Source organism: Labrus bergylta, chromosome 4 (assembly GCF_963930695.1).
Source record: "Labrus bergylta chromosome 4, fLabBer1.1, whole genome shotgun sequence".
Classification (NCBI taxonomy): domain Eukaryota; kingdom Metazoa; phylum Chordata; class Actinopteri; order Labriformes; family Labridae; genus Labrus; species Labrus bergylta.
In genome coordinates, this window is record NC_089198.1 from 15,355,828 (window position 1) to 15,371,767 (window position 15,940).

Here is a 15,940-nt window from a genome sequence, read left to right on the forward strand (position 1 = left end):
CAGACGACTGACATCAGATATCTATAGGGCAATACTTCCTCTTTCTTCCTCTGGTCATTGATTAAAGTCTGACCGACACTTTCCATGTCTATGAGTTGTTGCTGCACTAACATACAGATAGTTGAACAGCTTAATTGTTCTTTGATGACAGCCAATGGGTTCCTGGATGCATTCCACCTTCTGCATTTACATGCAAATATCCGTTTACAGACTTTAATACATATTAAACCTGTTTTTGATACTCAACTATAACGACTACACTTCTTACTATGCATAACACTAATGGTGTTTTTTTTTTGCACTGGCAGCGCATACAACCTCAATTTCACAGTGCTCCTTACTGTTTCCATAGATAACAAAAGTGACCTGCAAAATACCGCTTTCCCTATAGTGGCCATTACGTCTGTTTTAAATTGCTCTGTATGCTTTTTATTCAGGAAATGTCTCAAAGAAAATGCAAAAACAATGGTGAACTAATGTGTCTCTAGACCTGGAAATTGTCATAAACAAGTCTGGGTGCATTATATCGTCTTCCAGTGCAAGGTGAGGATTAGTTTCTCTTCTGCCAGTGTTGTTGAAAAAGTTTATATCTGGAGTCCTTCATGATTTTAATTGTTCTCTGAGGGAGAAGTGAAATTGACAACAATGGCGGAGTTCCAAAAGTTAAAATCTCTTTTCGACTGAGAAAGACTTACCACATACAAAAAACAGCTGACGCCGAGGGCGTTTTGTGCTACGCTGAGCCGTTTAGAAAATAGGCACTGCCGGCGCAAACATTTTTTTAGTGGACACAGAGCCTTATTTCCCCCAAGTTAACATTTCACTTACTCAGGTTTCTCTTTTATGAATGAAAATGTAAGACATGTATTTACAGGTGTTACTAATCTGACTGTAAGCAGGCATGTTGTGGCTGTTTGTCAGGAGGCTCATGACTCGCCTCAGCTCCACCTCTTTGCCTCTCACTTGGTTGACCAAATAAATGTGGTTGAAAAAGCATTTCCAACATGATGACCCCATCGTTGGGCCTCAACACTAGGCATCAGAATCCAAAGGGGGACATCACTGCGTCCATGTTTTCTACAGTCTATATCACAGTGACCACGTCCACTTCTGATATACAGTCTATGAATTAGACCGAGACCTTAGTCATACCTGAAATGTTCTTTTTATTGAGGGTTTATTCAGGTGAAGGTGGAGCCCAAGAATAGCTGTACACTTAATATAAATCCTTCAGACATAAATCCTCGCAATATCTGTTCTTAAACGAAGCTGCAGAGAAAAGGTGCTGGCATGGAGGAAAAGTCACACTGTGAGCCCACGTCAGCAGCTGCATGCGCAGCTGTGAGTCTGCCTCACGCATGACACTTTGCCTTGTTTAATATTCTTCAGGGTAATCTATTTAAACAAGAGCATCTAGAGCAGTCACTCTGCATTGTTACTTTAGACTCATTTATTTAGAAAGGCAGTGGAAAGTATGACAGAGAGGGAATCCTCACTGTGTAAACCAGAGGCCTGATCTGACCCCAGACAATAGACATATCAGACATGTAAGGCAGGTAGTAATTTGTCTTCACATTTATTTATTTTTATTTTTGAGGGTGGAAGGACATAAGAACCTTAGTGAGATACAAATATGTTCAAAGATGTAACTCTTGTTCAAAGAAAGAATAGTTAACTTTGTTCCCTGTTTCCTGTCTTGTACATTTGGTTCAATACCTTATTCTGCCCCTGACAGTATGTCTCTGCTTGTATTTGTAATAGTGTCAGAGCTGATTTCATGCGTCTCCATGAACTGAATAAGTATGACCCGGCCACTGTGACATCTTCCAATGTTTGTCAACTGTCTCAATGAGGTTTTCATGTTTGTATTTTTGCTGTTGCCATGTTGGTTTTCTTGAGCCAGAAGTCACCACATATGAATTGCTGTAAGCCTAACAGTCTGTGACTGTGGCTAAATAATTCACTGGTGATTGTGCTTGAAAATTTGCCAGAGATTGACATATATTTGAGGAAGTAGATGATCATAGTTGTTTAAATACCAGAATGAAGAAGCAAAGACGGAGCATTAAATGTAGGCCTTTAGCCAATTGCAGCTGCCAGCTTGTTAACAACAAGTACTTGTAAGAAATGACGCTAAGCGTTAGTTCATGCAGGACACAGAAGTCATACACTTCAGGTGTTATCAGCTGACAGCCAGCTTGACTTTGAATAAAAATCAGTGCCTCTACAGTTATCATTAATAGTGAAGTGACATATTTTGTACCAGGAACATGTAAAATGTTTAATTCTGCTGTAAAATGTTTCAATTAAATATGGGACCTAATGGGGATTGACTCACTTTTCGGGCCAGACTAAAGTGGTTTGTTGAAGAGGTTGAGCCTAGCGTTAGTTCAGACAGGCAACAGAGCCATGCTCTTATCATGCCGGAGTTTTTGTTAACAGCTGATCTCACGCAACCCTCATCAGCTGATGGCCAGCTGATTTCCGTCAAAGCATCTTATTGGCCAAAGAGTACTCTTACTTACTTACTTAAGCCTTTTGCTCCTCTTGGGTGCATAGACCGCTGACGAATATCCTCCATTTCACTCTGTTTGTGGCTTTTCGCTCAAGCTCTCCCCAGTTGAGTCCACTCTCTGACATTTCTGCCTCTACACTTCTTCTCCAGCTGTTCCTGGGGCGACCTATTTTCCTTTTCCCCTGGGGGTTCCATTTCAGGGCTTGTCGGGTGATTTTTGTGGCAGGTTTTCTGAGGGTGTGGCCAATCCAACTCCACTTTCTCTTCCGGATTTGTAAGCCTATGGGGTCTTGGCTTGTTCTTTTCCACAGGTCCACATTGTTGACTTTGCCTTTCCACCAGATGTTTAATATCCTTTTGAGGCAGGTGTTGATGAATGTTTGCAGCCTGTGTGTTGTGTGTTTTGTTGTTCTCCATGTTTCGGATCCATATAGCATCACTTGTTTAATGTTGGAGTTGAAGATGCGTATCTTAGTGTTTGTGGAGATGTTTTTTGAGCTCCAGATCTTTCTGAGCATGTGAAACACCACTCTAGCCTTGTTAATTCTGCTTCTAATGTCGGCCTCTGTCCCTCCAGTGGTGTCCACAACACTGCCTAGGTAGGTGAAAGCTTCTACCTCCTCTAGGGTAGTGCTGTTCAAGAAGATGGGGTTTCTGGTTTTGGAGTGGATCTTCATCACATGAGTTTTTGTTATATTGGGAGTGCAAGTTTTATTGCAGTTTCTGAAAGTCTGTCTGTGTTCTCTTGCATTTGTGTCTGCAAATTCAAGATCATCCAGCTGCTCCCACATTGTCCACTGAATTCCATTTCTCTTCCCCTCAGTTGTTTCCCTCATGACCCAGTCAATAGCAAGAAGGAAGAGGAATGGTGACAGAAGACATCCCTGTTTAACGCCTGTCTTGACTTCAAAGCTCCGGGAAAGCTGCATGCATGACTTTGCCCAAGGTGACCTCATAAGATTTCTTGATAAGGTTTATGATCTTTGTGGGGATTCCATAGTGTTCCATTAATTGCCACAGTGTTGTCCGATCTAAGCTGTCAAAAGCTTTTTCAAAATCAATGAAGTTCATGTGCAGGGATGTGTTCCATTCAATAGACTGTTCAATAATGATGCGTAGTGTTGCTATGTGGTCTGTGCATGAACGATCTTTCCTGAAACCTGCTTGCTGGTCCCGGAGCCTCTTGTCCACAGCTTTCTGGAGACGGTTGAGAATGACCTGATTAAAGACCTTACTGGGCACTGAAAGGAGGGTAATCCCTCGGTAGTTGTTACACTTCCTTAGGTCACCCTTCTTTGGTAGTTTCATTTTGACCTCTGCCCATTATGTGGGTGTCTCTTTGTCCTCCCATATTCTCCCAAAGAAGCTGTAGAGCATGTCTGTAGATGTGTTTATATCAGCTTTAAGGGCTTCAGGTGGAATATTGTCAGGGCCAGCAGCCTTGCCGGTTTTCAGATGTTTGATTGCAGCTTTTATTTCAGTCTTTGTTGGTTTGTCACACTTGATGTTTAGCAGTGTCCTGGTCTGAGGAATGTGTGGCCTCTCTGTTGGTGGTGGTCTGTTCAGGACCTCTTGGAAGTGCTCTACCCATCTCTCGAGCTGCTCTTCCGGGGTTGAGAGCGGTTGGCCATTCTTGTCCATGATCGGTTTGTTACTTTGTCGATGTGTCCCAGACAATTTCCTTGTGATGTTGTACAGTTCTTTCATGTTTCTTTGAGATGCTGCAAGTTCTGCCTCCTTAGCTAGCCTCTCTACCTGTGATCTCTTGTCCCTCTTGATGTTCTGCCGCACTTTTTGGTGGAAAAGGTTGTATTCCTTTTGAGCCTCTGCTTTTTCTGATCTTGTTCTTGCATTGTTCACTTTTTCCTTCACCTTCCTCCTCTGCTGGATTAAGTTTAAGTTTCTGGTGTTATCCATTCTTTGTGATTTTGTGATTTTCTCCCCAGGGCCTCCTCGCATGTTGAGCTCCAAGCAGCTTTAAGGTGTTCCCACTCTTGATTCGTTGTCCATTCTTCCTTCTTTCTGAGCTGTATCTCTGCGCTTTTCCTTGAGAGAATATCCTTGAACTGTTTCGTCACTTGAGCATTGCTGAGGTAGTCAGTGTTGTATTTTGCTCTTTGACCCTTTTCTCGCTGATATCTCTTCAGCCTTAGCTTGAATTTCCCTACCAGAAGATGATGATCTGAGGCTGCGTCTGCCCCCCGTCTTGTCCTGACATCTTCCATAGTTCTTCCGAACTTTTTGCTGATGCAGATGTGGTCGACTTTTTTTTCCGTGACATGATCTGGTGACACCCAGGTTGTTTTGTGGATTTTCTTTTGTTTTGTGGGGAAATACACTCCCCCCAATCACCAGATTATTGTTCACGCAGGTCTCTGCAAACATCTCGCCATTTTCGTTCATGGTCCCCACTCCATGTTTACCCATCACTGTCTCATATCCCTCGTTTTGGCCTCCAATCTTGGCATTAAAGTCCCCCATCAGGATAATGATATCCCTGTCTCCAATACTACTGAGTAGGTGGTTTAAGCTGTCACAAAACCTCTCCTTGACCTCCTCACCTGCAGCGTTGGTGGGTGCGTAGCACTGGATTATATGGGTTTTCACTCTCCTGTTGCTGGTATTGAAGGTTGCTGAGATGATGCGAGAGCTGATGGGTTTCCATGCAGTTAGGGCCTTTCTAGTGCCTTTCGTCATCATGATTGCCACTCCCTCCGTATGGTTGGCTGCCTCCTCTTCATGTCCAGAATAGATAATGGACTGGCCACTGGTCAATTTGACCTCACCCGACTGCGTCCATCTTGTTTCTGCCAGGCCCAGGACTGAGAGGTTGTAGTACTCCATTTCCTTGGCAATGGTTGCAGCCTTGCCAGCCTGGAACATGGTTCTGATGTTCCATGTCCCCAGGGGGATGGGTGTTCTAGGCGTCAGAAGGTGTGTCGGATTACCAGCGCCCTTGCGGGTTTGGCTGGTAAGCGTCATAGTCCCCATTACTGGGGCACCTTCTTCAGCCAGGTGTGTGATTTGGTTTTTATTCGTTAGTGTTTCTGTAACTGGAACATTTTTACAGGATGGGGTAGTTAACCCCACGCCTAACCCCCAACCTGGAGGGCCAGTTGCTGCTTTTCGTCTGACCTCTACTCTAGAAACCATGGTTGAACCTGCTGGGGGGTATAAACCCCCCACCGGTATAGCCTTCAGAGTCACGGAGGCACACAAGTAACCCCACCATGACAAGGTAGCAGCACAGGGGAACTAAGAAAAAGTACTCATGCTGCCTTATTTAAACTGCTCTAGCTGCCTACTCTTTGCTGCTCCCTCTGCAAAACGCATTTGCAACCCTTCTCCACCCCAGCTCCTCCTTTTATGCTGTTATGACTTAATCAGTGTCATTGATGCCAACTCTGTTTTTTTGTTTTTTTTCTGTATTATCCTTGGCTATCCTTGTATACAGGGGAAGGGTAGGAATGTGTGCTGTTCCTGCATAATGCTTTCCACTTAAGCACGTGTAAGGGCAGTGAGATCTCAGAACAGAGCCATACCACCAAATATTAATAAATAATTGTTATGTATTTTTTCTTGACAAAGTGGTCGTGACTGAACTGGAGTTTTTGGCACTTCTGTGTTTTCAGCCCCACAGGTTGCTGCTGGTTGTAGAGCCTGATTCGTTAGGGACAAATGTAATTTCTCCTTTATAGTTCACTGCATGAAATAATTATCCTTCCCCAAACATAAGTAGCTTTTATGATATCCATTTACAGTTTGACCTGTGGAGGAGTTACAAAGACAGTTTGGAAGAAAGTTAAAAAGTTACTTTTTAAAAGTAAAAATAAATCATATAAGAAAAGTTCATTATCTAAATCTATCTAAATCACATTTACACATGTTCTAATTCATTTTTCATCCTTGTAGTTTGCGTCATGCATTAAGTGAGTTTAAGCTGTTTTGTGCTTAACAGTTATGAGAGAGAGAGAGAGATTTATTCTATGAACAGTTTTTATATATAATTGTATAAAACTGAAACACGGTGTGTTAACACAGGACTTAATGGACGCACTCAGTTTTGTGCTTGTATTGGAGCCACTGCGTAGAGATTAAAAGCTGTAATTGAATTAGACACCACTGCAGAGGGAGGCAGGGAAATGGGGTAAATGGGGTGCGGTGAATGGGGTGCGAGACACAGTCAGACAGGCGTGTCCAGAGAACCAAACTGTGAATCTTCTGTCCTCTGACAGACACCCTGCTGGTGATTTATTGCACACATAATTCCCTGTTCCTTAACCCACTTCACTTTAAATGTACTGTGCAGGATTTCTCTCACTGGGCTCATCGGAGCGCTTATAACAATCCTCAGTACATCAAATATTTTCTCAGATCTCCCCTGAGTATTCACATGTAAAAATGTGTCTAACTAATTAGGCTTTGGTTTGCAGGAAGAAAAAAATACACTTATGGTTCTTGAGGATCAAACTGTTCTAATTCTCAATGCTCAAGCCCCAAAACACCCCGGATGACTCACATGCTACATGTTGCAGGCACTGAATAGAATTAATTTCTTCAGAAAAAAACAAAAACATGTTCAAGTCAGTTAGGATTGTAATTCATACCTGCAGATAGATTTATTTCATTAATGGTTGGGTAGGGGCAAGATTGTTGCCATGGAGATGGACTAGTTTATAAAATAGATTAGAGTCATGCTAGCAACTCTGAGAGTTTGTACGAGCATGATAACATGCTGATGTTTAGCAGGTAGCCTTGCCATATGCACTTTCATGTTAGCATGGTTTATTAAGTAGCACTTAAGTACTGCACACCCTGACAGGGAAGTTGTCAGCTTTAATCAGATATTTATATCTGTCATATATCATATTTAGAGGAATTTTTAACTGGTTTTGACAGACTCTCAAATATATGGTGAAACGTTTAAATTACCAAGAAAATCCAACAAGAACATCAGCTATAAGATGACAAAATATATAGTTATTTTTGTTGTCTGTGTCAGCTGTCAGTGGGTCAGATGTTTCACAGTAAGTTGGAGGCTAATTGGTAAAAGAAAGCAGAAGGAGAGCATCCGAGAATACATGTATGTATGTAAACACCTGGCAAAAGTTTTAAGTTTAAGAGCTGCTTTAAAGAATCTTATCTTTTGGAGGATTTGTACGTTTAATGTTGAGATATTAGATGTGATAGAGTTTTGTCCGGCAGGTAATTCACATGTGTTATTAAAAGTTATTTCACGTTACATACACAAATAATGTTAAAATTTGCTGCATTTTCTCTGTGCACCTTTGAGTGAAAAACGAAGGATTTTATGTTCTTAACATAACAGAAATGCTTTTCGAATAAATTATTTTAAATCTCTTTCTTAAGACCTTTTGGTGTCCTATTTTCTATTCTTATTTCAATATGGATGGGTCATTGTTTGTTTTGTCTTTCACTTGGCATAAATGGGAACAGTGATATGTTGTATGTTGTATGCACAAACAAACACACCCACACCTACACACACACACACACACACACACACACACACTGGGTGAAACCAATCTGACCTTTAATCTTCAAAATGAATCAATTCGACATCTCAAAGCGGGAAAAGTAATAGAAGTGTGACTCTGTAAATTTGTGTGTGTGTGTGTGTGTGTGTGTGTGTGTGTGTGTGTGTGTGTGTGTGTGTGTGTGCGTGCGTGCGTGCGTGCGTGCGTGCGTGTAAAAATAATTAGAGCGTGAATGAGTCGGAAAGAAGCTGAGATTGAGTAGAGAGAGAAATGAAGACGGCGGCTGCAAAAAAGATGCACTGGTGAAGAGGAGAGGGAGGGAGAGAAAAAGAGAGAAAGGGGTGGAGGGAACATAAGCGCTCAAAAGTGGGAAGTCGGGGCAGCTGTGACGCACTGGAGCGACAAAGCAGTCGGGATAAAGTGCAATGAAAATTATCCGACTACAATGCAGAGATACAGGAGGACCAATCTTCTAATTTTTCTTCTAATTTTGTTCTTATAGAGACCTGAAGGAGCCAACAAACCACAGGTGTGTGTTTGTGTTTGTCGGTGTCAGTGTGTGTATGTGTTTCCTTTTCCTATACTGAAAGTTATCGCAATAACTCAAAGCATGTTAAGTGGATAAACAAATCCAGTGTGGGAATCTAAACAAAAGTTATTCTGGACACTGTGTTCTGCAGAGGAATAAATGATTTTAAGATTACAGAGTGACAGCCTTGTTGACCTTACATCTGTGGAAAAAAAGAGTGGATTTACAGAACATTTGAGAACATTAAAGAGAGTACTACTTTAGCTTCTATAATAATTCTTCAATAATATGTTTACATTATCAGATTAACACTTGATTGGTGTTGCTATGGTGATATTGCTTGATCTACACTTTATTTCTTAAACAGATTAGACTGCCTTCTTTCTGCATATTACTCCCACTTATGAGCATGATTTCTCTGATAGTTGAGCTGGACACAACCTAAATTGCTGCTGCAGTTCCGCCTGCTGTATTGAAGCCGGTGAGTAAATTTAGGATATCACTAAGTTAAATGGTAATTGTGGAAGATTTTTTTAAATGTAGCTACAGCTTAGTTTGACAGACTTCTAAGGGATAGTTTTCAGATCGTAATTATGTCACAATAAATATGCATGGTAATTAGAAGTCACAGCCCAACACACAAGCTGTTTTCATGTTTGGAGATACGTTTGTTTAAAAAAATAATTAGAGTCTCCTTATTCCCCTTTCATGAGACAAACGCTAACAATAATGTATTCTATGTATCTTACTGTAAAAGTGTGTTACACAGATGTTGTGTTGGACTTCCATTAAGCTGAGGGTCGTCTTCCAGAGACCTCTCTGAAATTAAACTTTGGTTAAAACCTTGTGATGATAATCACTGAGGTGTTAATTTACCCCAAAAGCTATAGGGGAAAATCCTTTCACAGATTCTCCCGACTTCGGGAGATGAAGGGCGTGTGAGAGAAACTTTCTGTCTGATGATTTAAATGGTTGACCTTGTGTTTTCACAGGCTCAGTTGAATCATTTTGATTGGTTAACTGCATTTTACTGTAAATGTTTTGGTTTTGAGCTTTAAAATGGAAATGTTCTCCTCTATTTTTTTTCCATAGGTCACGAAACTGAGTAAACCTCTTGATATTCTGCAACATGTTGGAATTGAACTGCTCCCTTGCTGATCTATTCTCATCTAATTCCACAATTTTCAATGGACCCAGCTGCCCTGATGCTGCTTTGGCATGTGGCATGAATATCTCCTGGGTTCTAGCTAACACTACAGCCAAAGATCTGGATGTGTTGTGCTGGAGGGTAGAGGATTACCTTGCAGGAAAGCTTGGGCTCCAGACATCCCCAGTGTTTCTCCCCATCTGTGTCACCTACCTCACCATCTTCTTGGTGGGGGTACTGGGAAATTCTTTGACTTGTGTGGTCATTTTGCGCTACAGGGTGATGCAGACGCCGACAAACTATTACCTGCTGAGCCTGGCAGCGTCTGATCTGCTGGTGCTGCTGCTGGGCATGCCGTTAGAGATCTACGAGATGTGGCAGAACTACCCCTTCCTGCTCGGAGAGGGAGGCTGCTACTTCAAAACGTTCCTGTTTGAAACCGTCTGCTTCGCTTCGATCCTCAATGTCACAGCTCTTAGTGTGGAGCGCTATGTTGCCGTGGTGCACCCACTCAAAGTCAAACACATGACTACACGAGCTCGTGTCAAGAGGGTGATCTTCATGCTGTGGGTGCTGTCCATGCTGTGTGCTGTGCCAAACACCAGTCTGCAAGGGATTGAGGAGCTGGAGCCATTGTTTGGACGAAGATTTCCCCAATCTGCTGTGTGCAGTAAGTGTTCAAATGTTTTTTAAATTTTTTTATGGACAGTCTACAATGCTAACATGCTGAAGTATTGAAGGTTAATAATTTCAAAAACATTCAATCTGTTAATAAGTTGCATGTATTTTATCAAAGTGGAGCATTTCAATTAATTTTGACCTGGTTAATACAGAAGAAATAAAGTAGGGGGTCATCCTGTGATTGGCTGTATCACTTCTGATATCACTCCATTTTTCTTAATGGTTTAAAGATGTTACGCTGAAACAATAGTTCTACAGGAAACACAATTGATCACAAAAGTAATTTTAGGGTACATAGTGTGGTAACCATAAATGTCTTTTATTTTTTCCCTGGACAGCTGGAAAAATTACCCTTCTCGTCAATTGTATTCATTCTTGATAATATTAGACTGTAGTCTTTTGTGCAATCTGTCGAGGTTTTTAAGAAAATGATTTAAAAACCAAAACAAAATGTGGTCAGTGGATTACGGAAGTCAAAGAGTTTATCCTCTGAGAAAATGAAAACCTGTTGCTACATGTATGGCACTTTATCCATCTAATTGTTGCTGACATATTCCAGCCTGGACAAAAGTGTTGTTCTGATACAGCTATCACTGTCAGCAAATCATGTCTCCAAAGAGTGCACAAAGGTTTAATGTGTAATGCAAATGCTACATCTATGCTTGTGATCAAACTGATTAATCTATTCTACCAACCTTTGTCACATCTCTACCCTCAGAAGTGGTTAAGCCCCTGTGGGTGTACAACCTGATCATCCTGATTTCAACACTGGTCTTCTTCCTGCTCCCCATGCTGATCATCAGTATTCTCTACCTGCTCATTGGTATACAGCTGCACAGGGAGAAGGTTTTGACTGTGATTGACCCAAGGTGTAGCTTTGGACCAGAAAGTCTCTCCAAGTCCCACAAGCAGAAGCTGAGCAAACGCAACATGCAAGTCACTAAAATGCTGTGTAGGTGTCAAACCAGCTCCTAAGGAGCAGAAAGCTGTCTGTGACCCCGTCTGTATATGTGGTTTTTGCTAAATTTGAGCCCTGATACAGTTGATGCAGTTTTACCTTTTATAGTTTTTATACTTACATGCCCATTTGTTTCAGCTTTTTCTTTGAAATCTGAATCAGAAAGCAAGCTCTGGTGCTGAGATCTATGCCAGTATAGAAGTAACAATGGCTGCAGTTTCTCGAGTGGCCACTTGGGACAGAGTCCAAAAGTGAGTCAATCCCCATTAGGTTCCATATTATTAAAATTCCCAACTGTAGAACAGAATTAAACATGTTTACAGGAAGGTATAAACAATAGTTTTGGTCTCAGAAGCTTATTTCTTTATTCACAAGAACAATACAAGAACGACTTTATTTTGAAAAGTTATACATAATTAGGGGTGTGGTGGTTTTGAGTAACAGGCCGATGATAGCTGTATGTTAGGTGTCAACTAAGCTCGTTCAGCATCAGACAAATAGCATGTTTTGCTGTGTATTTATTTACTAACCGACTGTCCAAGAAGTCCATGCTCCAGCTTTTTTCATTTAGTTACTTTCTATTGTTTAATTGATATCTTGGGACATGCACAGGAGTCAGGATGATTGTTAGCTTTTACCCACAGAGAAGATAGGAAGCCATAGTGTTGAGAAAACATTCTATTTCAAATTCCCCAGTTGGACTATTTAGAGATTCATGAGATTGAGTGCTATCTGTTGCAATTTGTAAAGCTGTCTTAGCTTCCTTTGTAAAATAAATAAACAAATCTGCCGTTTTCTCCTCAAGTAGAAGTAAAATCTCCTTTTGCGCAACAAATCATAGTTGTTACCATGGCATTTTGCTGGCCAACATATACACCACAACTTGGCACGTGCCAATCCCTCACCTCTGTCTGATTCATGTTGTCCCTTCTGGCTGCAGAAAACAAACATGGCAATGGTGAAAAATTACAAACTGCAGGCTTCAAAAAGTCAGTTGACACATAAATGGGCTATATCAACATTTCACAGTCTACAAACCATCTGTCACATTGTCAAGTAACTTACACTTTCCATCGGGTCTGTCCAGGTGTGCTGGTGGTAGTATTCGGATTCTGTTGGGCTCCCTTCCACCTGGACCGTTTGATGTGGAGCTACATGGACACCTCTGATGAGAAGCACATCCATATATTTGGGCCAATCCACATCGTGTCTGGAGTCTTCTTCTACCTGAGCTCTGCCATCAACCCCATCCTCTACAACCTCATGTCCACCAGGTTCAGAGAGATGTTCAGTCACATTACCTGCTGCTCTAAACGCTGGCAGACTCGCTCCAGCTTAAAGATGACCCAACGCAGCACCTTGAGCGACAGATTGACCAACAGTTTGAAAACGACTTAGGTCAAAGTCAAATAATCTTATATACTGGGCATAATGGTAGCCATTAAACCTTCAAATGGGGAGGACATGAACTGAACAGATATTTCTCTGTAATTGGTATGCCATGCAGATGAAGACAACCAAAAGTTAACCTGAATATATTGTACCAAGTGACATGGGCTACATAACTAGCATTAGCGATTATCTATTTTCTGAACAAAACAGATGCAACTCAGCGCTCAGCATCCTAAGCGCAGTAACATTCTCAACATTGCCTGTTTTTGGTCGCAAACCTAAGTCAACTTTTTGAACACGACCCCGCTAATCGATGATACTTCCTCCCTCACTATTCCCTCACCTACCAATCAAGATCAAGAAGGGGCGGGACTTCCTTATCAACTTTGTCAAGGTAGAAACTTTTCCTCACACTGTTTATCTCATGCACCCAGACTTTTTTCAACAGTACAATTTCCAGGACTAGAGCTGCTGTTAATGCAAGGACATGGCTCCTATCCATTTTTCTTACATATTTGGACTTTTCTTACATATAACAGACTTAACTTAGTTATCTACTAACAGTAGGTGCTGGTGAGAAGCACTCTCAAATTAAGCACACAGGCCCTAAGATAAGAATATTCACATTCTGTACATTACATTTGTTAGTCTGCAAACTTTGACACAGTACCTCAAATTGAATATAGAGAATAACAAAGGTAACACGGTCATAGAGCTAAAAGATGCAAATTGTGATCGAGTAGCAGCAACCTCAGAGGTCAATGTTAGCATGAACAATAAAATGATCATGTAAATGATTCAACAGCGTTTTCAAGCATGGCAAATGTTACCCATGTGTCTAAAAAAAAATAAAAAATTATCTTTGTGAACTCCCAGGCTGTGTTTATTGTGTTTAAATGTGCTGCTTTATAACATTCAAGGCTCACCATTTCACTGCTGTAGAGCTACAAGTTCTAACATTTACTTGCTTTTAGAGCAAAGATTGAATGTACAATGGCTCCTGTCAAAAAGAAAGAATATTTGTCAAAGAACTGGAGTAGATAATGAGAGTTGGTGCAGGAAAGAATGGGGAATACAAATCTGACTTGCTGCTTGTATAACCAGTGAGGAAGGTGATTAATCATGTGCTTTACATATGATAATATATTCTGAAAGTACTTTGCGATCATTACTTGCTTCATGCTACATAGATTTGTTCGATAACTGTATTTTTTTAATTACTTAAATAAAGTAAAACAATTCTATTCATTGTTGTATAGTGTAATCATTTAAGAAAATGTGTCCTGCCAGTGTTGAAGAATTGCTCCCTATAAAAATGTTTTTGCTGTTTTATGTATTGAATGAATTTATTTCTGCAATCTTTATGAAAAATAAAACTGTATATAGGTCATGTGAATATGTATCAAACCTTTTATGAATGCATGGAACCTGATAAGAGTGTTCTTTGCTTCTTAATGATAACATGAATGTTTTACTCTCTATGTACCCTTGAAATGATATACTGTATACTGTTGTTACATAAATTGCTTTGAACATTAAGATGTGCCTGCAGATATAATTTCCTCATTAGTAGTTTGTCTCGGAAAGAAAGGAACATAACGAGTCTTTGTTCTGTTTGAAATGTTCTGACGCCTTACAGGGCCACTAGCTTGACAACTACTTATACATCATTTTAAAGAGGAGCTCTGAATTCAGAAGCACCACAAGGACTTTTCCACTCAGTCGTCTCGTCTCAACTTTGGAAGACACACATGCAGGGGAAATGTGCAGAAATAAAAAAGATGATTATGAAAGCTAAAAGGGAAAGATGATGTCAATGGGGCCATAACCTAGAGGAAATAAAATCATGAATGGCAGAAAGCAGGAGGAGGACAGAAGAAGGCAAGCTCACTGATGGATATTGACAAAATCACTTTATGTTGGCAGTGTTTTCAGCGAGCCACACCAACACTAATGAAAGCAATCTACCCAAAACTTCCGTCACAATAGAAAAACACTGTTTACACAATAGCCCTGTAAAGTAACTTGTTTATAGGTCTGCATCATCCAGGTAATGGTATTCATTGAAGAGTGGGATATAGTTATTATTACCCGTGGCTCTTTGATATGACACTATGAAGCATATAATATACCGAACCATGTGAAATTAAACCACAAATCAACTCAAATGTGGGTCATTTTCTATATTATTGACTGAATCAACCACAGAGACATGCCCTCCGTCTCATCCTGGACAGCAGGTACCCTCTCTCTCCCTTTGCTCCTGTGTGACTCAGATCAGACCTGATTTTTTTTACTGACATTTACAAGCACTCGTTACTCATTACTTTATGTGAAACAGCCGACAACAAGTGGGCGCGGTAAAGCTAACGTCAGCACAGAAGCATCCTGGTTGAAAGAATGTTGCGCGTGGCAAACAAACACGCCGTGAGATTTCTATCTCGGAAGTACTGATAGCATTTATCCCTGCTTGAGTGAAACGACAAGACTATAGCAGTGAGTTGAAGGCTATGTGTAGGAAGGAAAACTTCTCTCTCACAAGAAGATGCAGCGAGCTACAACACTTCTACTTAACTAGCTGTCGGAGAGCCGGGTACTGCTGCTCACGTTAGCTCAGCAGACAAGACACTCCATACAAACAGTCAGCTTGATTTAAAACAACACCAGCTCTACGATCTGTAAGCCAGACTATAGACTGATATGTTGACGGCGACGTGCTTCATAGAAACTGTTAAGTTTGTTGCCTTTAAAGATCTATTTAGCAAAATACCTACATATCGAAAACGATTGCAGTGTTATTGGAAATGTGCGAGTTGTTACAGCACAATTCTGCCACGACCCTAAATAATGTGATCATTAATATGAGGACTGAAGCAAATAAAGTAACGCTCAAGTTACTTTCCCAACTAACTATAGTTACTTTTATAAAGCAATAACTAAGTTACTTTTTGATAGTAGTAACTGTAACTAATTACTAATTATCAGTGATATGTCAACATTGCAACCCCCCCTAGTTTTCACCTTCATGGTAATAAAAGGTTTATGTGAAGCAATCTATCGATTGTCCTAGCATTTTTCCAACAAACAATTTTGAATTTTGAATCTTAATCCACTTAACTTAATGGTGAAGATCACCTTTATGATAGCGGTAATGCAAAAAGCTATCTTTCAATACTCTTAGAATAGAATAGCCTGATAGAATTATAGCCTGAGAAAAGAC

General features: G+C 40.6%; 1 protein-coding gene across 4 annotated transcripts; it reads left to right on the forward strand.

The window, feature by feature from the left end:
• Nucleotides 1-8,364: 8,364 nt before the first annotated feature.
• On the forward strand, nt 8,365-14,259 carry LOC109995310 (neuromedin-U receptor 1). 4 transcript variants are annotated; one of them, XM_029280535.2, is made up of 5 exons: nt 8,371-8,542; nt 8,910-9,023; nt 9,635-10,359; nt 11,089-11,322; nt 12,416-13,964. In XM_029280535.2, exons 3-5 carry the CDS (start codon nt 9,672-9,674, stop codon nt 12,724-12,726), a joined length of 1,233 nt encoding a protein of 410 aa, XP_029136368.2. In that variant the 5' UTR covers nt 8,371-8,542; nt 8,910-9,023; nt 9,635-9,671; the 3' UTR covers nt 12,727-13,964. The 4 variants fall into 4 exon arrangements, with proteins under 4 accessions (XP_020504626.2, XP_029136372.2, XP_029136368.2 ...); XM_020648960.3 differs by having other exon boundaries at nt 8,968-9,023; XM_020648970.3 differs by lacking the exon at nt 11,089-11,322 and having other exon boundaries at nt 8,365-8,542; nt 8,968-9,023; nt 12,416-14,259.
• The last annotated feature ends 1,681 nt before the right edge of the window (nt 14,260-15,940 follow it).